The following is a 26,163-nucleotide window of genomic DNA, read 5'->3' as shown; positions in this document are numbered from 1 at the left end:
TGTGTTAAATAGCATCCTAAACGCCAACTGTCTAATTACAGCCTGTTGGTGGGTGGAGATATCCACACAATTTTGTTTAATAAATGGTTGTGGAGTTGACCAGGTGACTGCTTCAAAACGTTGTGCCATTGACAGCGGTCTTCTGAGCTGCCAAAGGCTGTGTGCGACTGTAGAAAGACAATGTCGAAGCTCAGTGTAGCATGAGAAGTGCAGTGGGGAGTAAATTGAATAGGCCACACAAAAAACCGTGCTACGGACACAACACCAACAGTGCCCACCCTCAGCACGTCTGAACCGTATGGCAGAAAAAAACGCGATCTAACATGGAATGGATGCCTATGCGCATTCTACAAACGGAAGAGTCACACTATACCTCAGGACTCAAAACAATTCTTTGAAGAAAAACAACTTGCAAACATCCAAACCCAACACTAGAAAGCGGAGTATGCTAAACACGTTATTCTAAGGACACAACATGCAACGAAGATATCTTTTAAAAAGCAAAGTAAGCAAAGGTCAAAAACATAAGAAAACAAATAGAACCTTTCAATAAAGTTTGACAACACAGCAAAAGCTTAGAAAAACGTTAAATAAAGTATTCTAAAGCACACGGAGAAGAAGGATGGACAGAGAAAGATGTTCATCTTACTTCATACTGCTTCCGCTGTTCAAGAGCCTTGTGGATCCATTTGAGCCTCTTCTTATCTGTGAGCTGCGACCACTGCTTCCCAAGGGAGTCCTTAACGTCCTTTGTTGTTGCCTGTCAAATCAAGTAGATCATTTGTAGGGCTCAGATAAGGGACAGTCACGGCCTCAGGTGCACTATATGCCTCTTTCACCATTCCAACTGTAATCTGGAGTTTTTTGAAGCCCCAAGAACTATATAATAATAGGTAGGTATTTATGCAAATATACTGCAGGGTCAATCCAATTAAACGTATGCCGATGTCCGAGTTTTTTTAATCTACTGGATTTCTAATGTAAAACAAGCATTGAGCGTTGATGTAGAAAGAAAGACAAAATAAAGAGATTCAGTCCTCTTCAGATAGCAGTTGACACATTTACTTCTTCTCCAAAGATCATGATAACAAAACAGTGATATTAATTTCGGATCACTTTGTAGTTTTTGTGAACACAAAGTTATAGTCAGAAACGTGAGTTAGATGACTGGGAAACGATTGAAGGTATAGGCTTATGTTTGCTAAGACTCCTTGCCAAAAGTAATTGCAGCGATCTACTGAGGGAATAAGGATATGGACTTGTTTACTTACATCCGGGTGCACTTTCAGGTAGATCTTTCTCTCGTGGTTGTACCACAGTTGCTGAGGGGTTTTTGGTTTCTCAGGAGCATCTGATTTTTTGGCAGTCTGCATGAGGTCAGGGTGCTCGTCCCTGTACCAGAGATAAAAAGGTGATCACGAAAGGGGAGAAAGGTGAACATCAAACCACAGAAAAGACAGAAGACTGCCCATATACCTCTTCAAATGAGAACAATTAAACTGGGATTGTCGACTTTACTGTAAGCCAGCCTGATGCAGGTCCCACCCTTCACCGCACACTGTCTTTCATGTTAAGTTATTTCACTGCTCACCTGAACCGTGCCAAATTTCGCTCAAACTCCATTTTCTCCCTTTGGAAATCCTGAATATATTTCATCTGTGTGAGGAAGATAGAAGACATACCATTCAACAACTTTGCAGAAAATCTAGCCCCTACCCTTTAGAAGGCCAGTCCGCAACCCCATTCTGCCATTCTTATAACCTCCACTCATCATACCCACTGCAATGCTATTAATGTGTCCCCTACCACACCCTAGCTTTCCATTCTTGCTTTTTATTGTATTCTTCTCTGCTGTGCCCATTATCCTTCCCCATGTAATGTGTATCTCCCTTGCTCTACAATTCTAGAAGGTACTCCAACACGGCCATTCACATTATGTGAATATCTACCATGCCAACAAAGTATTTTAGTAAACATTTTGTATAAGTGTTTACATCTGTTAATGCTGAGAGGAACATACACAATAGCAGCCTATTTATGTGGGGTCTTTCGAAATAAAAATCACTCAGCAATCGCAGAGTGCTACTTTGTTTTCTTTTTTGAAAGCAGAAACTGAAAATAGTCGCTCATTTGGAAAGGGAAGGTTGAGAGAAAACCCATGCTCGAGAACCATTGTTACAGGTAAGTGCATTTTTCTCACACAACACTGGATGAGGTATATGAACAACTTGGATTCAATGGGAAATTGTGAATATACTTTTGGGGGACAGAATATGAATGCAGCAACATTCTTTCACAAAAGGTCAACGTTACGAGTTTCCCTCGAATATTTTGAGCTTTCGCCTCCTCTTCCCCATATTGTGTTCCTCAGACTAGTTTTACCTGAAATTACACTGCAGTTCTAGATACTTCCCAGGTAAGGTCCAAATGCAAAGACTCCGTCCTTCAATGAGGAGTGTGTGACCAAGACCTGGTTGCTTATTTAGGTAGTAAAACAAGCAGCCGTTCAAGTGTTCTCAAGTAATCCAGCATTTGTCTTTGCAATGTGACTACCTTTTACCCTATTATGTTCTCCCTGGGCTGGGCAACCTGCAAGATAAACAGCTCTCTAATGTCTTTGAGGAGTGTCTTTCTCTTGACGCCTTGCAGCATGTCATTGCCCTAGAACACAGAGCTGAATCTTGCTTGATGACAGCAGATATATGTTAGATGGTGGAGGAGGCTCAGCAGCAGCTATGGTGGATCTCTGTGCTGGGTTTGATATACTGAGCTACAGCACACTTGATTCAAAGTCTGTGGAAAATTGGAAGAAGTGAAATGGTGTTAAAGTGCTTCTAGTCATTTCTGTGGGGTTATCGTTAGACCATAGCGATGCTTCCTGTGACATCAGCATGTCGGCAGTGGTTTATGAGGTGCTGTGGTGCTCCTCGCTGTATTTGGTTGCAGGTTTTATGTGAATGATACTCATCATGAGGTCAGTGCCTAAACTGAAGGAATGTTTGGTGGCCATGAATCAATTGACTGGCCATAACTTCCTGAAGCTCATTGCTAGCAAGACGGAGCTGCTTGCACTGAGAACAAATCAAGTCGTTGGGCATTTGACTGGATCGGGAGTGTGAGCAAGTCTTGCAGTGTTTGCAAAAGTTTTCAGTAGGGAGCGTTTGTAGCCTTAGAAAATGCAACATTTCATTGGACACGGGAACTGCACAGACGGGCAGAGGAAGAAAGAGTGCACTTTAAAAGACTGTGCCTAACTTGAATAGCATTTACATCCATATGCTACTGCCGATTCCTACAATCCAAAAACCTGTTGTGTGTCAAATTCAGAGGAGGTTAGTAGAAAAATTGCTGCTGGGCAGTCTTTTAAATATCCCAACTGCTGACTTTGGAAAAGTTAGTCTTTTGTTTTCTGCTAAACCAAACTGTTGTTTGCCTTTGTAAATATGCATTCAGCTGGTCTCATAAGTTTTCGTCTGTTTCTTGCTGCAATGAAGCCGGCACAGAATACCTGAGCACTTTGTAAATAATAGATTCATTTTGGGATGCATCACTAGCTCTTGCTTCCCTCTCTTTGACTTGCCCAGGGTCTATAGTCCTTTAACTCGTCGAACATCTTAAGGCCTTTAACCAGCCCTTCTTTCTCAACGTACGCCATTGGTGCCTCCATCAACCCAAAATTCTGTATCTACGACCCATCCTATTATGCACCCTGTACCCCTTTCTTTGAACTTGCTGCTCCACTTAGTTATGTGTGAAATCTCTGATGGTGTAAACATGGCTAGCCCGGTTACCTGCGCTTCACCACTGTCAGAGACTAAGTCGTTTGTACAGTATTTGAGTGGCTGCCATGCATCATATGCCTGCTGGTTGCAAGGTCGGACTCAGTATTTGGGGAGGGGGGGGGGGGTTGGGGGGGGCACTGTTGGGTACTTCTGGGTTATTATTACTAATATATGCTTAGGTGCTTTATTAAGAGAGGGACAAAGGGGTATATTCCATGTAAAAATGCATGTAGGTGTAGAACAATGACGAGGGTGGGGAAGAACGCCCATTAACAGACTGGCACTCTAATTCCCCATAAATGCACGGCCAACTTTTTCACTGGTGGGTCTGGATTGCGGCTACATGGTTCTTTAGTTGGTGGCTTTGTTCCTTGGATTTACGTCTATGAAGTTCCTTTGCAGTTCTTGGACCCCTTTCCAGGAATGCTGAATTTATTTCAGCCCAATTCCTCACTTTTCACTCTATTAATGTTGTGATGTGCAAGTAGTGACTAGACCTATTACGATTTATAAACACCACATATTTTTTTATATTTCAGGTTAGCCAAACTGTGCTTTCAATCTCAATTTAGGGGACAACACTCTAGCCCCCCCCCCCCCCTCCCCCTGCGTGTGTTTTCTTTTATTTACCCTCCACACCCATCTGCTTTTTTTCTCTTCTTTCAGTGGATAGGGGTTAGTGCCCTACACTAATTTTTTCTATTACGCTAATAACTTCTACTATTTCTTCCCCAGTCCTAATCCTGTGATCCTGCTTTTAGTTCTAATCCCTACACACCTACCACTTTTTCTTTCCCCCATTTTTTGTTCACTTTTATCTTTATCATGTGTCTCTTATTTTGTGGCTGTCTTCTTTTCCCTCGCTATCCGTTCTTTTTCCAAAACGGAAACAATATCCCCATAGTATACATAGAATACAGACTACCGTGATGCTTTTTTTTTGTTTCCTATTCCTCCACCTCGTTTTTTTGTGTTCTTGATAGTTATATTCTCACCGTTCCCACCAGTTTAGGAATTCTGAGAAGTTTTTAGAAATGTTTGTATACGTGTGCTGGGCTTTGAACCCAGGTCTGCTATATTTTTCCCCTAAGAGTAAAACGTTTTTGTCAAAATTGACATTTCTTACTATGGTAACACGAAAAAAATAGTGTTTCGTCATCAAACTGAGGTTATCACCCATGTCAACCTCATGCCAAAGAAGCCTTGCCCTTATCTATTTTGAAGATTATGCTTGGACTCGTGCATGTCAGGGCTTGCGCGAACATCAAATTAAAAGCAGGTTTCTGCTGGAGGAAGGAATGACTGGACTTTAAATCTGTCTGGCTTGAGCTCTTTTCAATTAGTAGCACGTTTACTTGAAGGTCTATGGAGCATGGAAAGTGCCCTTGAATGAAATGCCCCAACATGTGAAAGGTCGCTCACCTAAATTTCTCTCCTAAGAGGTCGCCCAGGTGCAGGATGTGCTCTGGCACTATTTGGGACCAGTAAGACGCACAGTATGACGCTCTCAGCCGGTGGTATAGGCTCTATGCTTTCATTACAAAGGAAGAAAATGGGCTTCTTTGATCAAAGGGACATAATCCTTTTCAGAACCGGAGACCTTAAGGACCAGCATGTCTCCTTTCTGTCGTTCTTTAAATTGCTTGTTCTCCCACTTTCTATAGTGATGACTGGCACTCTTTCTATTACCTTCTTATTTATTTTCTCACATGCCCCCAACTTCCAGTCAGGTCTTTCCTTCATTACTGCAATTTTTATTTTTAACACATTGTTACATTCCTCTTTGGCCCACTAAGTATTTTCACTCCCACTCCCTACCCCTTTATAACCCCTAACATGTTCATCTGTTTGTCTCTTCCAATCTTGCACTCTCTCTTCTCCTACCTCCCTTCATGCTCTTATGTTGCATTATTTATCTCTATGTGCTTTCATCCAAGCCCCACTCTTTCTCTCTATAAATGCCTGCCAAAGCTACTGTATCCATTTCTTGTCCCAGTAGAGTGTGTTCCTCTCCCATGTCCTGCCTGAACCTCAATAGAATTAAACCCACTGCATTTCCCTTGGAACAATGGAAGTCTCCATTGACCTTTCTAGGATTTCAATTGGTATTGAGATTTACACAGATCCAGTTTTGGGCTCTCAAACAGTTGAGACGTCTCACCTTCTTTTTCTCAGTGAGCTCCTTGTACTTTTTAGACAGAATCTTGGTCAGGTCCAGGTTGCTCATCTCGGGGTGCAACTTGGCATACTTCGCTCGCTTCTCCATGAAGAAGCGGAAATACGGGGTCAGCGGCTTTTTCGGGAACTCTGGGTGTTTCTGGACAACAAGACAAGAAGGCTTCATTTCCCTCTCCAGATCAAATGCAAGCAATGAAGAAGGTTTTTAAAACCCTCCTTACTTGTTAACCCTTTACGCCCCCTCCCTCCACCCAAAGCATCGTCCTTGACCATGCTACCAATGCAACGGCATGCATCTCTTGATGATGCTTTCAACATCTTGGACATCAGTGCCACTCAAATAGTGCAATGATAGCCAATACATATATCAAGCACTGATGCCAAGGAAGCAGTGCTATGGTATCCCTAGGAGTTCCCTGGCCATGATGACAGGAAGTGAAAGCAAAGACAACACTATGAGATCACGGAGTACTAGATCAGGTGATGAGTACCATACCCTTTCTGAACTCCTCTAATGTCCAACTGTCAGCATCCTGACAACCCTAGCAGCTCCCCAAACACTAGGAGCTGGTCAAGGGTGCCATGATGACCATACAAGTTCTCCTGGCAATTACGTCAGGTTAGGAATTACCCTGGATGTCTCAAGAGCTTCCCGGGCACTGATGCTAGGACATCAATGCCACACAGGAGTCTGACAAGCTTACCAGGTGTTGACGGCAGAGAAGGAGCACCATGATGATCCTATTAATTTCTCAGTCGCCATAATCAGGAACATGGGGCTTAAATGGCAATGGTGACCACTGCACTAAAATCTCGTGAGCTAAGCTCCCAGAGAATGAGTGTTACTAGGAGTTCCTTGCCTAGAAGCAAAACCCACCTTTAGCTTTTTGCCCTTGTAAGGATTTTTCACGTGCTCCTGTGCATCCAGGATGAGTTCTGTGAGTGTTCGGAACTTTCTCACCTGGGGAAAACAAGATATATAAATATACATATCTGCAATACAAAAACAGAAAATACCCTGCTCTAAATATAACAGATATTAACAACTATTGCTTCAACTAATTACGACAAAGGCAAGTACAGCTTCTACTCTCCACAGAAATACCTCAAAAATGACACCTATGCTTGTTTCTAACGTAACACGAAGACACAACCTACCTCTCCCTGCTCCTTTAAAAGAAAGACACATGTAACTTTTGCCTTCCGGAGAGGCAAGAGAAAAAAACATGCTATTCTTGCTTACTCCAATTGAAGACACATAAAAACGTGTCTCCTCTAAAGTATGACACAACAGTGCATACAGCCTCTGTCTACTATACATGCTATCCAGACTTAAATATAGCTCTTAGCTTCCTATATATAAGAAACACACAAACACATCTGCTAGTCCTGAATGTAACACACAAAAATCTTTCTCAAGTACGAAATAACTTACAGTCGCTACCAAATCTGGGTGGGGGGGCACAAAAGACAAATCTACATATCTAATCTCCACCACTCTGTTCACGGAGTGTCTTTTTTCCCTCTCAGTATCTTAAAAAAAACACTACTGACAGTGATGTGCTCCTAGCAATAGGTTCAGAGGGCAGACATGTCACTTTGCATATCACCCTAAGCAAGCTGATGTTATATGCAAGAACAACCTCCGGCTTAATTTGAGCAGGTGCTTTCAGGTGCTCAGCACCAGCACTTCTTTCACAGGGCCAGAGCTACAATTTCTGGTCCTGCAGGTGGTGGTCTCAATATTAATTGCCCAACTTAAAATAAAAAGAACCACACACCTTGCATGGTGACGGGCTGGTATGTTTTCATAGGCAGGCATGCATCTGTTCAGGCAGGCATGATTGTGTATCATCACTTTAGTGATGATGTCGTCATGACTTTCATGAATCTAGGAAGTCATCATTAACAAATGGCTTGCATTCTATTGCCAGAGTTTGCTACACCCTGCCACTGCAGAGCTTAAGCCTCCCATTGGGTAATTGTAGTGGCGGCCTGCAGCCCTGCATTGCTACTATCCTCAATGTGCTTGATGTGGCTGTGGCCCGCAGCAACTTTTGTGCGCTATGGAGTCACCTGCAGTTTCCGTGTGCTGCCTCCAAGCATGCTAATTGCTGAGTGTGCTTGAGCCCAGTAGGTGCAACAGCCATTCTCACGTCTCTCAGGCATTGCAGCATTGCGGCTGGGGACAGTGCTTGTGCTGTGGCAGGCAGGGTCACAGCAAGCGGAGCAGTGGATGCCTATGCCGTCGGCATAACTGGACCAAACTAATTACAGGCAGCACTAGCAGTGACATGACCTGCTGTACTCAAGCAGTCTCCTGACCTGCAACAAAGTCAGTCAGACCGCACGGATTAATATGTTCAAAAAAAGCATTTTCATTTGGTGTACATTTTGTTTTCACACTCATCTGTCGGTGTAGGTAAAGAAGTAAAACACATATCTTAGGGGACAGTCAGCAGAGCATTGTTACAGGATAGAGACGGAGGCAGTGCGGATGTTGAAAGTTGGGCACGCCGGAGGTAGAAGTGGGCTGTAGCCTCCTTGTCAGCATTTTCAGACCCGGCACTTCATTTTGTACAAATTAAAGCACTGCAACCACTCCTCAAATCACCCTATAATCTGTTACAAACCCCTGCACACAGAGTCTCGTTTCTATATGTATTTATGGGTGCCACCTACCTCGTTCGCGAGTTCCAGCCATTTCTGTCGACACGCAGGTCCAGAGTAGTCCCTAAAAGCCACCTTCTCCCAGTCCAAGTGCGACTCAGTGGTTTTGAATTTGCCAATGTCGAGCGAAGGGAGATTGGTCTTCATGTTGTCCAGTAGTATCAGCATGTCATCCTGGCACCAGCGCTCTGTACAGAAGAGACCGACAATGTCACAACGGGCATAGAGGCAGAGAGGAAGGGTATGGGTCGGTTTTTTGTATAGGTAAGACTGGTGCTGCAGCAGCATGGCCCCTTGCTGTGATAGTTCAGTTTTCCTCCACTAGATCTCTCTTGCAAGGTGTATACCTAAACTACTTTGTAAGCTTTTCGTTAACTTTCTCTGTATTTTCAAGTAGTTATTAGCTTATAGTCTACAGCCAAATTGAGTTAGGTAATGCCACGAAAATCTATGGTCGAAGACCCCAGTGATCTTAATGCCTTCTTTAATCAGAATAATGACTGTGGAAGCAGGACTAAGTATAAATAACTCACCCATGTAACCTACAGTTTTTCTTCCTCTAGCCCTGCTCTATCGTTTTTGTAAAAACGAAAAAAGAAAGTGAAGAAAGAATCAATAAAAGCCAAACGCTGACATTTAGTGCTCAAAATGTGCATATAAGCTTCTAATAAATCCCAAACATACTTTATGGGAATGTAGAAGGACTTTATTCATTGGGACTTTTTTCTCCATATGGGAACAATACATCTGGAAATCTAGAACTCGTCTAGGTTTTGGGATGCGCACCTTGGAATTTTAGTGATTCCCCAAAAAGTAGAACATTTATCAAACTTGTAGGTACAAATATACATGCTTACATTTCCTCTCTTTTTTGCGACACATACAGTAACTATGATGTCCTAACTGTGCATTTTTCTTCTTTTTTCCCCCATTTTGAAATAAATTCAATACAAAAATTACATTAGGGTGGGGGCTATGCATACTTCCAACATCTTCATTATCACCTATTTAATGGAGGAAAGATGTAACGAAATGCCTCTTTTTGTATGGTCAGCCCCAAGTTTTTAGACTGATGCTGCTGGTTTTCCACTCTGAGAGGGCACAGAGGCCTGCTAACTAGAACACAGTGCCGGAGCTCTGACCCTAATAGTGTATGTCGAAATGACGGTTCCCAAATTCAAATGTCTAACTTACCTGCAAGTCCCTAGTAAATGGTAAATGTGTACCAGGGCATGTAAGGGGTTTGCAGCACCGATTGTGCCACACTGGAGATCCTCCAAGTAAAACAAGTCCCCCAACCCCTCACTGCAGACTGTTAGAGCAGTTGTGCACTGGTAGCCCAACGTTGCCTCTGAAAGCAATGGCAAAGCCACCACTTCCCCAGAACATATGTGTAAGTCTCTCCTCTGGCAGACCTCCCGAGCTCTAAAGGCAAGATATTTATTCATTTTAAGGGTTTTATATAGCGCTGGCCAGACCAGGAGTTATCGGAGCGCTTTAACAACCTAATGGTCATGTAGTAATCGAGTTCAAAGTAAAACAATATAAACACAATAGTAAACACATTGAATCGTGAACAAATCTGGTTCAGGGACGGGGACAAAGACAAATCCAGAGGTAGAGAAATTGTAAACAAATTGCATTGTGGAGAGTCATGTTCTGTGAGGGGGAACAGGCACGAGTCAAGAGGTAGGTGGTGTAAAAGTCTTCATCTCGACGTGACTATATTCTCCAATGGGCAAGATACTGCATTGGGCAGTAGCTATACCTTCGGAGAGGATTGGTTGAAGTAGAGGTCTTTTCGCTGGCTTTTAAATGTTTTGAAGGCAGCAGCTAACCCTTCGGAGAGGATTGGTTGAGGTAGAGGTCTTTTCGCTGGCTTTTAAATGTTTTGAAGGCAGCCAGCTAACCCTTCGAAGAGGATTGGTTGAGGTAGAGGTCTTTTAGCTGGCTTTTAAATGTTTTGAAGGCAGTAGCTAACCCTTCGGAGAGGATTGCTTGAGGTAGAGGTCTTTTAGCTGGCTTTACATTTTTTTGAAGGTTTGAAGGAGGGGTTGGTCCTGATATAGACTGGGATGGCGTTCCAGATTTTGGGTGCATTCCCTGAGAAGGAGCGTGAACATTTTTTTGTTTTTGAGTTTTCGGAGGGATGAGAAGTAGTGTTAGTTCTCCTGAGATTCCTTGTCTGACCAGCCTTGTTGAGTATGGAGGCTAGGTAGACAGGTTTGCCCATGTGCAGAGCTTTGTGAGTGAGACAGGCAGTTCTGAAGCTTGCTTGCATTTGAATTAGGGGCCATTTTAGCTCCCTCAGAGCGGGGGAGATGTGTTTCTATTTCTTTACTCCCATGACCAACCTTGCGGCTGCATTTAGAGTTGATCGGAGAGGAGCTAATTGAGATTTTGCTGTTCCCGTGAGGGTTGCGTTTCCGTAGTCCAATCTAGACAGAACCAGGGATTGTGTGGCTTGCTTGAGGTCAGTAGGAGGGATGAAGGGTTTTATTTTGTGGAGTAGTTTTAGGCAGCGGAAAGCGCTCTTTGCGGTGTTCTTGATATGTTTGACCATGTCTACGTTTGGGTACAGAGTGATTCCCAGTGATTTTACGGAGTCGGCAGGGATGAGATTGCAGTTGAGAGCATCAATGATGTTTAGCCATTCTGTGATTTGGGAGGACTGCTCTTTGTTGGATAGGAGTAGGATTTCCATCCTGTCTTGGTTGAGTTTCAGGTGGTTGAGGGATAGCCAGTGTTGGACTTCATTTAGGGTGTTGTTTAGTCTCAGAATGTCAGCCATGGAGGAGGTTTCTAGGTAGATCTGTGTTTGCATAGAGGTGGAAGTGGATGTTGGCTTTTTTTAGTATGGTGGTGAGGGGCTCCATGTAGATGTTTTATAGTGATGGGGAGAGGACTGATCCTTGCGGAACGCCCCTACTTATGGGTAGTAAGTCAGACGTGAAGTTTTTAATTGTTATTCTTTGGGAGCAGTTCCGCACGAAGGAGGTAAACCACTGTAAGACCACCTCTTCCGCTCCAACCCTTTCTCGGAGTGCAGAAATGAGCAATTTGCGGTCTACCATGTCGAAGGTAGCCGATAAGTCCAGGAGTATGAGCAGACAGCATCTGTCCATATCGAGTGATTTGTGGACATTATATATGACATTCAGGATTGCTGTCTCCGTGCTGCAGCCTTTTCTGAAACCAGATTGATGAGAGTCTAGCAGGGAGTTGCTGTCCATGTGCTGGGTAAGTTGGAGGAGAACGCATCTTTCTGGGATTTTAGCTAAGAATGGGAGATTGGATACAGGCCTGAAATTATTTAGGTCATTTGAGTCAGCATCCGTTTTTTTTAGTATTGTCGTCATTTGGCCAATTTTGAGACAGTCTAGCATGATTCTGGTTGTCAGGGAGCTGTTTATGATCTTGGTCCAGAGTGGGGCAAGGGTGTGTTTGAGTTTTGTTGCCAGTTGGGCAGGGATCGGGTCCTTAATGTGGGACGGGGGATTGGATTTGGTCATCATTTTGATGATTTCTGCTTCAGAGATGGGGTTGAACGACTTCCAGTTGGAGGTGCAGTGCCTGGGTGGGATGTTTTTATCTTTGCCATGAGGCGGGCTTTCTCTGGTTAGACGGACGTGGTCGTCTAGGGAGAGCTCAATCTTCGTGACTTTGTCGTTATAGAAGTTGGCAAACTTGTCACATAAGGCTGTCGAGGAGTGCACAAAGGTTAAGGGGGGATAGGAAGTTTGTTGTCTAATGAGATTGAAGAGTTCTATGGGACGATTTTTGGGGTTGTCTAGTGCCTCGCAGGAGGACGTTTTTTTTCTTTCTGGATGTGCTTTTTATATTTCCAGCGTACCGTTTTGAGTTGAGCAAGGTGGACTGTGAACGGGTTGTTCCGGCAGAGTCTTTCTGCAGCTCTTAGTTGTCTTCTTTCCGCGTTTATGTCGGTGTTAAACCAGGATCTTAATGGGATGTTCCTCACTCTTTTTTGTTTCAAGGGAGCCATTTGGTCAAGTATGGAGGTCATGGTTGTGTTGTAGTGTGAGGTCAGTTCTGTTGTAGATAGGTCGTATGTCTATGTCATGGGTGAGGATGGTTTCTGCTGTTTGGTGGCAGAACTACAGTTTATGAGCATGCAGTGAATCGTCCCCTTATTGTCTTCGTTCGGGGAGCCCTGGGGATATTCTTGAGGGATGGAGGCCTCGACGTTCTTGGTACGATGCAGTCTCTTCCAAATCCCGTGATAACCTGAATCTCAGAGCTGAGGTTGATAGATGAAGTTGAGTCATAGAATTTAGCGAGAACAGTCTCACTCAAGGAAAGAGCATTGCTTGTTCTTTTCGGTCTTTGTGGTTGGTTCAATAAGGATGTCGTGTTCCAGCTGTGCTGTTGGACCGTGGGAGGACTTGTGTGTTTATTGTTGGTGGCTATGTGTGTAGGCATTGGGTAGAGTCCAGAGGTGTTATGAGGTTCGCTAATATTTTGTGGATTCCCTGCATCACGATCTCCAGTTGGTTTTCCAACAGATCAAGTCTCTGAGTCAAATTCCTATAGGAAGGGGTGCAACTTATGACACTGACAGGGCATGCACTTTACATGTCCTGACAGTAAAACACGCAAAACAACAGTTTTTACTGTGGGAAGACTTGGGGCCAGAAGCATTAAATATTTTTCTCCTCGCAAATGGGCAGAATCGGCCCCTTTGAGATTGCAAAAAATGATTTTCTGATGCAGCAAACACAATGTTTTGATTCTGTAACCTAATACCGAAACGCAAAATGGGTTAGCAATTCACGATTTGGAAGGGGCGTGTTTAGGACGTCCCTTCCAAATAGCGAATCCTAGTGGTATGCATAAATGTTTTGTGACTGTGAATGCGGTTGCAAAACATTCACATTTTACCTTCTACTTCAAGTAGGTATTCATTCGCTAATGGGAAGGAATCCCCAAGGGACCTCTTCCCCTTTGTGAACGTTTGTAAAATCGTTTTTCAAGATGCCTAGTGGTCCCACAAACCACTGTTGGCTCTTAAAAAATGAAAAGAAAACTTTTTCCTTTAAGCAATGCAGGCTTTATTTAAAAGCAATCACAGACATGGTGGTTTGCTGAGGCTAGCAGGCCACTATCCGTGTGATTTTTGCAACCTACCTCATTAATATTCATGAGGTAGGTAATCTGCAATCCCCTAGGAATCGCTAAAAGTGTTCCACACACTTTCATGCATTCCGTTTTGCAATTTCCTAATTGCAAATCGTAAAGATTCGCAATTAGGGAATCGCAAAGCAATTTCTTTATGCATCTGGCCCTATGCTGCCAAATTGGCGAGTAAAGGGTTACCTGCTGATCCCTCAGCTATCCTAACTCCTGTGCGACCATTGCGAGCATTACAAAGTATCAAACAACTTGTTACATTAAGCCTGACTTGTATCTCAGGTCGAAATGAATGTAACTTGTTGCCATGTTCAGCTTTAGCAAAGTTGCCACTTTGTTGTCTTTAAAACTTCTGTGCCTTCCCGGTAAGATATGGAGCCTGCTCCACAAGACAGGTTTCTGCCATCCTGGAGAGATGTGCCTATGACTCTCAGGAAGGGGAACAATGGGGGATTCTAGGCAAGGCAGGTGTCATCTCCCTCCTACAGGAAGCCACTTGGGTGTTAACCCCAAAAGGCAAACTTCAAGGATGAAGCTGCCTTTGATGGACAGATGTGTAACACCGGGAAGGGCGGGTGGCGGAGAAGGGGGGCTGCTCCACTGTTGAGGTAGACAGGCTGACATGGGAAGCAGAGAGGGGAAACTATTTTCCAAACAAGTTTCCCCAGGGGTGTGTAGCCCTGAGGTAGCCACAATCCTGGGGTGGGCTAAGTAGGTCTGAACACAGAGCGAGGTCTTGCCATCTTGGGTGTGGTGTGGGAGAATGGTGCCTCATGGGATAGCCACATGCCACACTCCACAGGAAGTGGTCACCAGGTCGGAGGGAACCTGGAAGCCCATAGGCTACCAATCAAATCCTGTCCCGAGGGCACTTTCGAAGCATAAAGAGGGCACTCCTGGCACCCAGACCTCAGATCTCTACCGACTTGGAAGAAGGACTGCCCTGCTGCAGAGGGAGCAATAAGGAGATTGCACAGAGGAGTACTGCACCTGGTGGCTAGCGAAGAGAAGGATTGTGCCTGCCGTATACTGCTCAAGGGGAAGTTGTCATCAGAGCCCATCAAGCTAAGAAAAAACCTCCTGTTCAAAGCACAAGGACACAACAGCTGAAGAAGCCTGCTAGGGCATGTTGGTTGACTAAAGTCTTAAAGCCGCTACTACAGTCATCGTGCAGCACAGAGTTGCACCGCAGTTCGCGGAGTCAGATAGTGCAGTCGATGAGCTGCTGGGAACCCTCAGAAGGTGAGTTATCAATCCATGAAGGACTGGCCTGTGACGAATACAGCAGGTGACTGGTAATTCAGTGGTGACTGGACTTTGGCCAAACCGGAGTGGACTTTGTGGGATGTCGACCCTGCAACAAGGGCCTCCAACACCCCATCTGAATCGTGGACCAGGAAATCCCTGCAGGAAAACAGCAGTTGACCATGTCACATCCTTAGCATCCTTCAAACAACTTCAGCATCCTTCATCCCTTGCATCACGGCCACTCCTTAGGAAGCCATTGCAACACATTAAGTATCTGGAACTGCTGAAGGACTGCTTCAAGTGTGAAGGTAGCTGTTTTTGAAGACATTGCTGGTCCCCATGACTAGCGCCCGGACTGAATTTATCGCACCAAGTTTTCTTTGAAAAAGTTTTGAAGTGTCCAATTCGTTGATTCTGCCGAGGTGTGTTCGTGGCGGAGTGAAGTTGCACGGATTTATTATTGGTTCTAAAATCTAAATCTCCGGAACCCTCTAGTGGATCTTTTTCATTCTTGTGTCTCAATTATTATAAAAATACAACCTATTTTGTATAAATTGGTTTCAGATTGCTTGAGTGTTGTGTCGATTTGTTCTTCAATTGTATTGGTGCTGTTTAAATGCTTAACACTGGCTCCTCTGTGTAAGCCTTGCTGCTCAGTGCCACAGCTACTCAGGATTGAGCTATGGGTTTGACAGATGAAACTCACGGGTTCTAAAGGGGTTGGCCAGTGTATTACACAGTGAGGTTGAACTACCACACCATGTAATACACCCCTTTTCCTCACAAAACATAAAAGCCAGACAGGTATCAGATTGTGTGTTTCCCTTCACCATTGACACATGCATTTTAATTGCAGGATTTCTTAAGTGCTATGTAGGTTCCGTTCAGTGCAAACTTGTATAACAGATTTATATAGCGCAAACTCGACCCAGTGGTACACTCTATGCGTAAACTCCGCTGTTTAGCGCTTTAACCGCAGTAGTTTTTCCGCCTCAGTGAGGGCGTTCTAAAGAGTGGGCGGGGCCTCGTCGGCCGACTGCAGCACTGGGGAGGGAGTGCTCCCGTCAGCCGTTGGCCGACAGGAGCACGGAAGGGGTTGAAAAACGTGCACATAAAAGATCCGTGCCCGTTTGTAGCTAAGCGCCGTCCGGGGCCCTTAATACTCGGGTTGCGCACTTCACTCGCAGAGGCGTCACCTTTGCAACCCGCACCATTCTGGACTGTGTTTTTTTTACTAGTGTTCCATAATCACATCTTGTTAATTTGTAGAACAAATAAACTGGGTTTTTAATTTAAACATCTTATAACTTGAAAAAGTGATTATAAACTTCAGGACAAAAGAAGAGGGTTCGGTGTTAAGCATCTCTGGTTGCAGTTCTAGACAGCATGCTGCAATAAAACACCAAGCCAGGCAGGCCGACATGTCCTAAACCGAAAACATACAGACCTCTGACATCTCAGAAGGCAAAAAACGATTAGTATTAAAAAGATTCATATTATCACACGGTTTCATGCATAGGTAATAATGCAATATATTCAGATAATCAATGTCTGCCGGTTCTACTATCCAGAATATGCTCATATTTAGAAAGAAACACAGTGTCATATCCAGTCCTGTAAGGCTGGAAACAATTTTGACTTCCAAACACTAGGTGTCAATTTTTAGGTCGCGCCTAGCGCAGCATGCATGCACTGCTCGCTCTGCGAGGCATGCAGTAGTAGAGTATGCTGTGGAAGCCTTGCCTTCTCTCCGTCCATATTTTTGATTGGTTGGTGTCATTGTCCTTGGTAAATGCTGGCTTCTGATTGATAATGAAGCTTGTTAGTCCCTCCATGTTACCGGCCTGTCGCCATTTGTTACCTCCCATGAGGACTGGATCTTTTACTTGTGGTGTTACACGGTCAGCACAATTTTTTTTAATTTGCAGCGCAGTCCGCTTTAACTTTAGCGGCCGCGCTTGTTTATTTCATCAATTCGCAGCGCGGGTCGAAAAGGGGGCTCTTTTACTCACTAATATAACAAGCATTTGCAATGCAATAGGTCTCGCATTTACGCGAGTTTGAGCTATTGACATTGCAAATAACAATGCCTTTTATTTTATTTTTTAAAACATAAATAAAAGGCATTGTCATTTCCAACGCCAATAGCTTAAACTCACATAAATGTGAGACCCTATTGCATCGTTAATGCTTGTTACTATTACAACTGTCTTCCAACAGTGTATATAGAAAATGCTCATTTACCTCAATAACGCACCCACACTGAGCTGAACTTCACTTTGGGTATGTTTACTAATCGGAAACTCCAACAGGAATGTAGTAAAAGAGCATTTGCAAAGACAAATGAACATGCTTTTTGGCATTACCAATGCAGACATATTGGTTTTGCTAATGTTTTTTTTCTCAAACAGATGCAGTTCATCATTGGGCGGGGGTGGGGGGTGAACAAGCATTGCCAAAACCAACATATCTTGCACATGAGTGCTATTGGCTTTGGCAATGTTTAGTAGCCATGTAAAAGAGCATTGTAACTGCTGTGCCGCATGGCTACAATTTTTTTTTTAAAGCACTAGGACATGGCCTGCACGAATGCAGTATTTACAGTGTCTTTTACAGGGCTGTGTCATAGTATTTTTTTAAATAATATGTTAGCTGCGTTGTCCCAAACCAACACAGAGGGTGGACGGAGAGGACAGGCGAGAAGGGATGGGGAAGCACACATCCATTGGAGAGTGGGCGGGAGGGGCTGGGGACAAGCAGGTGGACAACAGAGGCTGGTTGAGAGGGGCAGGGGAAAGCACACAGACTATTAAGAGAGGCCGGGAGGGGCTGGGGCAAGCACATGAACAACAGATGTTCACTACACGGGCAATGGAGGGTACTAGGGAGGGGCCGGGGGGCATACAAACAATGAAGGGAGGACTTGAGGTTCTGGAGACAAGTGGACTGACAACGTAGGATGCAAAGTAGGCCTGGGAGAAAGCACATGGACAATGGAGGGTGCATGGAAGAACTTGGGGCAGGCAGATGGACAGGAGGTGTTGGGGCAAGCAAACAGACTAAGGATGGTAGGTGGAAGAGACTTGGGGCAAGCTCACAGAGAATGGAGGGTGAGTCGGAGGGGTTTGGGCAAGCAGAAGTATAATGAAGAGTGGTCAGGAAGGTAGGCAGAAAGTGCGAGGGCAACCAGACAGAAAATAGAGGGTAAGCAGGAGGGGCAGAGTTCAAGAACCCAGACAGGTGGAGGAATGGGCTTGTGATAAGCACTGACAACAGAGAGTGGGAGTGAAGGGCGAGGAGCAGCAGAGGTTTGCGGTCTGGGGCAAGCGCACAGACAACAGAAGGAAGGAGGGAGCGCAAGAACACAAAGGGGGAGAAATGCACATGAGAGATAGCTGAAAAACACATGCACTCATGAAGAGTGCTTAAACAAAAAGAAACAAGCATTTACAATGCAATGGTTTCGCCTTTTGAAAAGTTTGAGCTATTGGCATTGTAAATGACAAAATTTGTATTTATGTGTTGGTTTTGAAAACAGATAAATAAATAGCATTGTCATTTACAATGCCAATAGTTTAATCTCTGGCAAATGCCACACAAATACACACAGACCCACACACACACACATAGACCCACACACACACACATAGACCCACACAGACACACACACAGACCCACACACACAGAGCGAGCCACACGCAGAGAGCCACACACACCCACCCAGAGCCACACACACCCACCCAGAGCCACACACACCCACCCAGAGCCACACACACCCACCCAAAGCCACACACACACTCAGGAGAGCAAGCACAGCGAGGGGGCAGGGAAGCAAGCACAGCAAGGGGGCAGGGAAGCAAGCACAGCGAGGGGGCAGGGAAGCAAGCACAGCGAGGGGGCAGGGAAGCAAGCACAGCGAGGGGGCAGGGAAGCAAGCACAGCGAGGGGGCAGGGAAGCAAGCACAGCGAGGGGGCAGGGAAGCAAGCACAGCGAAGGGGCAGGGAAGCAAGCACAGCGAAGGGGCAGGGAAGCAAGCACAGCGAGGGGGCAGGGAAGCAAGCACAGCGAGGGGGCAGGGAAGCAAGCACAGTGAGGGGGCAGGGAAGCAAGCACAGCGAGGGGGCAGGGAAGCAAGCACAGCCAGGGGGCAGGGGAGCAAGCACAGCCAGGTGGCAGGGGAGCAAGCACAGCCGTGCACGAGGGCCGCCCTCAGTCCCAGACCCCCTGGGCGCAGGGGTGGCAATGCCAGCACTTGACTGGCTCCTGCCTGCAGCTTCCGCGGCAGTGCCCAGCTCGCACCCCCAATTCACCAGGACGTCTTTCTAGCTGTCGAAATAAGTCAAGAAACATGACAGTTGAACAGCAGTTGGTGAGCTGCATGCTGCAAAAGTCCGAACCCCTTGAGTGTAACTCAGCCTTTCATCGTCCAAGGGGCGATAACATGAGTAACGCCGACTGGGAATAGCAAGCATAATTTAAGTGCCAGGAGAAATACAAGGCTTGGACTCCGGAAGTGCTCCACATTAACATTATGTGTGGTTGTTTACCAAAAGGACACATTTCATTTGCTCGGTGACTAAACCCACGCAACCAACTCTTCCTGCGGTATGAGCGGAAGCGCGTCATTGGGTGCCTGTCCGTGCAATAGGTGCGCGGGCAGAGGTCAACACTCTCCCAAAGTTTGTTCCGCTGCAGCAGGGGCAACAGCTTTCACCACCAAACAATAACCCAGAGATAACGAGAGGTGGAGACAGGAAGAGCAGCACAGACAGAAGCCCCCCTGGACAGGGGAGGACGCCCTCACAGGCATTTATTTATCTAAGCCATGACATTTATGTTGCTGAAATATCACAGAGATGTAGGATAGCTATCTGAATATCCCCGATGGGTGTAAATATATTGTGGCTCATGCGTAAAGTTGCATGAAGCATCTTGATTTACAGAACAAATTAAGTATTCCTTCTGCAAAGCGGGAGCACTACCCCAGTGCCCAAGAGCCACAAACTAGACAGATTTTTAGGATTCCACTCAAAACGCATGTCTCCCGCTTCACACCTGAAGCAATGCACATGTATTCAATACGCGATTCTTTCGGATATCCTAAAATCATGCTCTATGGCTAGGACGGAGGGAGGACATCGCAGAGGTCGATAACATCGATATACTTGAGATGCCATCGCAATATAGTGGGGGCTCAGGACTAGTGCATAACGAGGAAACGAGTCGTAGCGTGAACAGATTACCATAACTGGTGAATTTAAGGGAAACACATTTTTTTTGCATTGAAATAGTAACGTCGCGCTAAGTATTTTTTTAAGGGAACATACATGTTAACCCACACGTGCAAATATTTACACACACACCTGTATATCACGAGTTAAATGCCTCTCCTAATTGAAAGCCAGTCCTCACAAAATGAATACCACACTGAGCCTAGAACGTAATGTAGGGATGCTTTAAGCGGCAGACATAAGATAGGATTATAACGGACAGCGGGAGGGGGCGGGAAAGGCACGGACAGCGGGAGGGAGGGGGGGAGAGGCACGGACAGCGGGAGGGGGGGAAGGAATGGACAGCGGGAGGGGGGCGGGAAAGGAATGGACAGCGGGAGGGGGGCGGGAAAGGAACGGACAGCGGGAGGGGGGGGCGGGAAAGGCACGGACAGCGGGAGGGGGGAGGGAACGGCAAACGGCAAGAAAGGCACTCACCTGGACTTCCCCTGGCGGCGGTCGGCCGCAGAATGACCAAATGAAACCTCGACGAGCGAAAAAATAAACCACGCCCACCGCCGCACTGACGTAGGCAAAAGGGAAAAATTCTACGGAATGCCCACGAGTCACCTCGCAGAATGACGGACACCTCTCTCTTCCAATGGCTAGCCTCCATTTATGGAGCTAGCCAATGGAAGACAGAGGCGGAACTGAGGCCACACTGTTTCCAACATTAGATTTCGCCTGCGCCAAAAAGCTGAGCAGTGCGCAGCTTTCGACAAGGCGAAACCTAAAAAGGTGTGAAAATGCGAGCAAATGAGTAACAATGAAGCCAACCAATAGTAAGCAATGGGCGTCAGCTCTTTCATACAGGGGAACCAATCAACTAGCTGGAGGAGAGAGACCATCCAGTCCAAATGGGGGAGGGGCGTGAAGGTAGGGGCAATAAGGTGATTTGATGAGGGAAGCAGCACATGAGAGAGAGGGGGTAAAAAATATACACCATTATTGCAAGGCCCTGAATAGGAGTTGCATAGTACTGCCGGAGTGAAATTATGTTACTATGTACTAAGACTGCCCCAGTACTGTTCAACAACTGTGTAGAACAAATTTACTGATCAGAAAACCACAGGGCCTTCTCAATTCTGTGGGGCTAAGACATACATTTACCATCTACCCTAAGCAGGTGATAAATGTACTCTGATGCCTTTGTGTGAGGTGGAGCAGGAGGGAAGTACAAGCTAATTCCTGACGGAGGCGGGGCGACGAGTGGGTGGGGTTATTGTATGCACCCCATGCCATAAAAAACTAAGAAAGAGGCTTAGCTGCGATTGTACAGTGAAATACTGTAAAGTAAAATGGGGTGCTGTGTTCCAACACCCAGCAAAAACAAATGCAGAACACCAGCCGACTCAGACTCTGGCAGACCAGAATTCCATACAGAAATTCCACCTAGTCCAACTTAGGGCCCAAAACCGCATACAGACACTTTAACTCCATAGGTGTTACACTCACTGCAGAGAATAGCCACCAATACACACTATAGGAAACTGTACCTAGGAAACTCTTCCATATTTCTCCGTACAGTTATTTGTGCTCCATCTTCAGGTCTGGCGTTAGCATTCAGCACAGGGCAATGGGTGAGCAGCCACTGGAGAGCTTTACTGTGAGTGACATTATTCTGCCCTTTCACAAGCAGCACAACCACATACAAGTAGTTTCTTTCAGTGACAGGGACTACTATGGCAAAGTGTGATTATTGAGACCAAAAACATTTTTGCTTTTAGTCTGTTTAAAAAAAATAAAAGTTTGATGAGGGTCCGGATGCTTCCCCAACATTATAATTTTAGAAAAACTATGACAACACATGTACTGACAAAGCCAAGAGGCTAATAAAAAAATACCAGACCAAATGGCTTTGCCAACGCTTGTCTATCCTCGACTTTAGGGACAGTAACTAACCTACACCATGCCCTTTGTTATATGTATTTTGATGTTCTTCGCATGAGCACATAAACATACAGTCTCACACAGGGGAATAAGAGGTGAGCTGGAAACCCTTCCAGGGAGTATGTTTCTGTGCGAGGAGGCCCAGTACTATATTATTCCATTCTGGGTTTTGAACCTTAATCAGAGTTAGGTGTGTGGGGGTTGCTTGTCCAGTGAAAGGAGGGTAGATGGAGTCCTAAACAATGCACAAGTACCCGCATTGGCTTAATTTAGGCATGGTGATGGCAACTGCACTTCTGATGCCTGCCTATCACACTCAGATACCAAGACAGAGTAATTTCACTGTGTAGAGTGTGGTTTAGCAACGCATTGCTGACATGCTTCAGTAACATTAAGGGCATTTAGCTACCTGTCAAATAACATAGCATATCAAAAGGGTTTTGGCCAAAGCACTACACTTGTCCCAATGACCAGCACTTATCTTCCGACCCAAATTCAAAGGAGGATTAAATAGTGGAATTTCTTCCGTGGATGGCACATCTCTCAAAGAGTTTCAATATATTCACGTTTCCAATATTTCTGAATGAGAAAATGTTTTCAGATTGAGTCCTGCCTCCCCGAATTCAGCATTTGGACACTACATTTCCACCATTAGATGGTCTTGTATCAATGAAATGTAAACCCCCTCTTTTTTTTGTACTTCTCTTTACCAGAGTTATGGTGGTTTGGGGTCGGTCATTTTAATATCTCAGTGAAATCATGACAATATTGTGTAATTTATTATTTAGCAGAATATTATATGTATGGATGCATGTACCGTAGAACACTGCTATATATAAATGTATACTACAAGCATGAGCCATCCTAGCCAGACTAGAAAAGTTAGTCTTGTAGAGCAGTGTAGCATCAGTGCGATGTGGTTTAGTAATATATTCAAATTGTTCTACAAGGTAAATGTATGTGACATCAAATCTTAAGGCATCTGGGACCCAATTATAGATAGGGCGCACATTAAAGCAGGTGCACAGGGCACAAACAGAGAAAGTACGCCCTATTGGGAAGAACGGGCAGCGCATTCAAGAGAAATCTGGAGCTGCTGTTTAATAGCCACTCTGTGTTTCTCTGGGAAGTTGGCAACCCGCCTGCACTTTCAAGGTGGGAAAGATCCCCTTGCAGGCAGGTGCTGTGAGTGACACCCGCCTGCAAGGGAATGTTTGAGGTGGTGGTAGTGTAATCCATGGGACTCCATTTCTCCCCTCCAGAGGGCTGCTTTTAGGAGTAGCACTGAAATTGTGCGCCTTTTTTGTGGCGCACTTTCATTGCACCTCCTAAAAGGCATGTATGCCTCTGCACCCACGTTTGAAACGAGATTCCCTCATTTGAGGTAACACCTTCTCTCGATAGCGCTGGTTCTACATGAGCACCAGCGCTATCTGCATTACAGAAGGTGCCACACAAAGGAGGCGTATGTTGCTCAATTCTGTGGGGCTAAGACATACATTTACCATCTACCCTGAGCAGGTGATAAATGTACTCTGCTGCCTTTGTGTGAGGTGGAGCAGGAGGGAAGTGCAGGCTAATTCCTGACGGAGGCGGGGCGACGAGTGGGTGGGGTTATTGTATGCATCCCATGCCATAAAAAACTAAGAAAGAGGCTTAGCTGCGATTGTACAGTGAAATACTGTAAAGTAAAATGTGGTCCTGTGTTCCAACACCCAGCAAAAACAAACGCAGAACACCAGCGCTGGTTCTACATGAGCACCAGCGCTATCTGTATTACAGAAGGTGCCACACAAAGGAGTGTCTGTTGCTCCCTGGGGCACTTCTGTAATATGGGCCCTGGTTGTGTGACCATATGTGTGATGAACTCAAAACACCTCCAGTGGATCTGTGAGGGTGGGATGGGTATGCGAGTAAGGATGTGCAGTAGTAGTTTTGCAAACAATATGACTTTGGTGCTGTACTGTTACGTCGGACATTGATGTTATGTAGGTTGGCAAATGCTGTCCGAGCCTCATGGACGTGACATATTTGAACACTGTTGGGTGTTCGTTATATGTTTTGTTTAAAATGGTATGTAGGATGATGTATGTATATGTGGAAGCAAAGCAGACACTTCCCAACCACAAATAATGTATTAGGTTGAAGCCTGAAGCAACACAGTTTAATTACTATTTCGATATCAATCTGACACCGTTAATTGTGATGCAATGCAATGCATGACAATATAGTTTGAAACTAAAGCAAATCGTTTTCAGGATACGTGCTACTGTGTGAATGCAGGGGCAATCATCCAATCCCAAAAGCTTTGAATATCACAAATATAAGATGGCTATAGTGTACTGTTTGAGATATAAACAGTCTGTAAAATTGTTTCGGTGTGTGCTTCCCCTTTGGTATTTTCAGAATATCATACTTGTCTAGGAAGAGGAGGGGTATGTGCATAACATAAATTGACTTTGATCAGCTACTGAAAGTGCAAAGAGTATCCCCTTTCTAACTGTCGGGATACCTGGTTGTCACATTACTCGTTGGTGGGTACATGTGAGGTCAGTGCCAATTTGTGCAGACTTAAGAAAGTTAATTACGACAAAAACGGAGTGATCCCTGTTGTGTTTTGCTAGTAGTTAATCAGGTTTATCATTTGCTCTGCACATTTATTTGTTACTATGCACTAGTAAGGTCAACCCAGATAGCATTTTCAAGGAACAAGGATAATTACTTAGTTCCAATATGTATTTGTTAGTTCAACAGTGGTACGAGTTACAAAAAAACGTAGAAAATTACCCAGTTCCCAATGGTACTTGTGAGCTCAGCCTGGATACAATTCAAGACACATCAACGGGGATACTTGGGTCCCAACATCCATTTGTGAGGTCATTCCAGATACATCACAAGGAACAGAGAAAATTGCTCAGTTCCTAATAATATTCTTATCTTCAGCCCAGAAGTCACAGTTTTAACCTTTGCAGCCCCAGCAGTACATCAGTAGCACGATTTATTTGTCCAACGTGCCTATAATTTCTAATTCCAGGCAGTCACCGGATTTTAAGAAGGGTATTAAAATATTAGCAAAAAGCTTGCATTGATACAAAAACTAAGCTTCAGATTCTGCTTAACTTGCTGAAATAAGGCAGGTTTTTAAGGAGCCGTATTAAACATGATGCTACTTCAGCCCTCCAGGCAAGGAAAAGTATGTTTCTTGCCCATGTGAGAAGGGGTCGTTGAATGAGCCAGCAAATAATTTTAAAAAGACCAACATAATAGACCTGCTGGGATATCCTTCCGAGCTTTAATGACGCGAGGCCAAAGAGTATTACGTGATCTACCACCAGAATATAGAGTTTTACAACACCAACCCATATATAGCAAATACAAACAAACAAAAAAAATAAGACACTGCAAAGCCCAGTGATAATGGACCCCGTTTGAGATGGGCAAAAATGTGTAGTTCTCAAAAGGGAAAAATGTTAAGCTTATGTGCTGTGGAACAGTAATGACAAGCCAGGAGTTGATCACAAGCCCATCATCTTTAACTAATCATGGGCTGCATTTTAACATCCCACTTGAAACTGGAAAAAAAAATTCCCCTTAACATGAGGAACTTCAAATTTAAAAAAAATTCTAAGTTTTGCAAGCAAAAAAAACCTCAACCAATCTAGAATCTAAAAGAGCAGCCGGTAGTAACTCGTTATCCCTCTTCCAACAGTTACTTGCCACACACTCATTCACAGGATCTCTGGCATCCATTAACTTAGTAATGATTGTTTCTCCTTTAGTAAATCATCTTGAGAATCATGGTAACCACCAGGGAATATTATCAACTAGAAAAAACACTTGACCTGGATGGAATTGCTTAGACAATGTACTGTGTACTATAGACCAGCACAAGCGTTCTTGTAAAACTAAAAACACTCCAGATGATCGCCCCCCCCCTAAAATTATAAATACTGCAGAATCAATTTGTAAATATAGG

The 26,163-nt window shown here is 44.7% G+C and overlaps 1 protein-coding gene across 4 annotated transcripts in view; it reads right to left on the bottom strand.

The window, feature by feature from the left end:
- UBTF (upstream binding transcription factor) overlaps positions 1 to 26,163 on the bottom strand; it is a 111,066-nt gene that overhangs the window by 74,396 nt on the left and 10,507 nt on the right. For 2 of the 4 annotated variants that reach the window (XM_086923918.1, XM_086923916.1), the window contains exons 3-8: positions 8,643 to 8,818; positions 6,838 to 6,921; positions 5,944 to 6,099; positions 1,592 to 1,656; positions 1,272 to 1,392; positions 650 to 760 (exon numbers count right to left, since the gene is read on the bottom strand). In XM_086923918.1, coding sequence (XP_086780044.1) covers positions 650 to 760; positions 1,272 to 1,392; positions 1,592 to 1,656; positions 5,944 to 6,099; positions 6,838 to 6,921; positions 8,643 to 8,818 — 713 coding nt within the window. The remainder of the gene's footprint in view (positions 1 to 649; positions 761 to 1,271; positions 1,393 to 1,591; positions 1,657 to 5,943; positions 6,100 to 6,837; positions 6,922 to 8,642; positions 8,819 to 26,163) is intronic. The other 2 variants (XM_086923919.1, XM_086923920.1) reach the window with 1 other exon arrangement.

The sequence above is a fragment of the Lissotriton vulgaris genome, chromosome 5 (assembly GCF_964263255.1).
Source record: "Lissotriton vulgaris chromosome 5, aLisVul1.2, whole genome shotgun sequence".
NCBI lineage: Eukaryota > Metazoa > Chordata > Amphibia > Caudata > Salamandridae > Lissotriton > Lissotriton vulgaris.
This window is presented reverse-complemented; position numbering and strand designations above follow the sequence as displayed.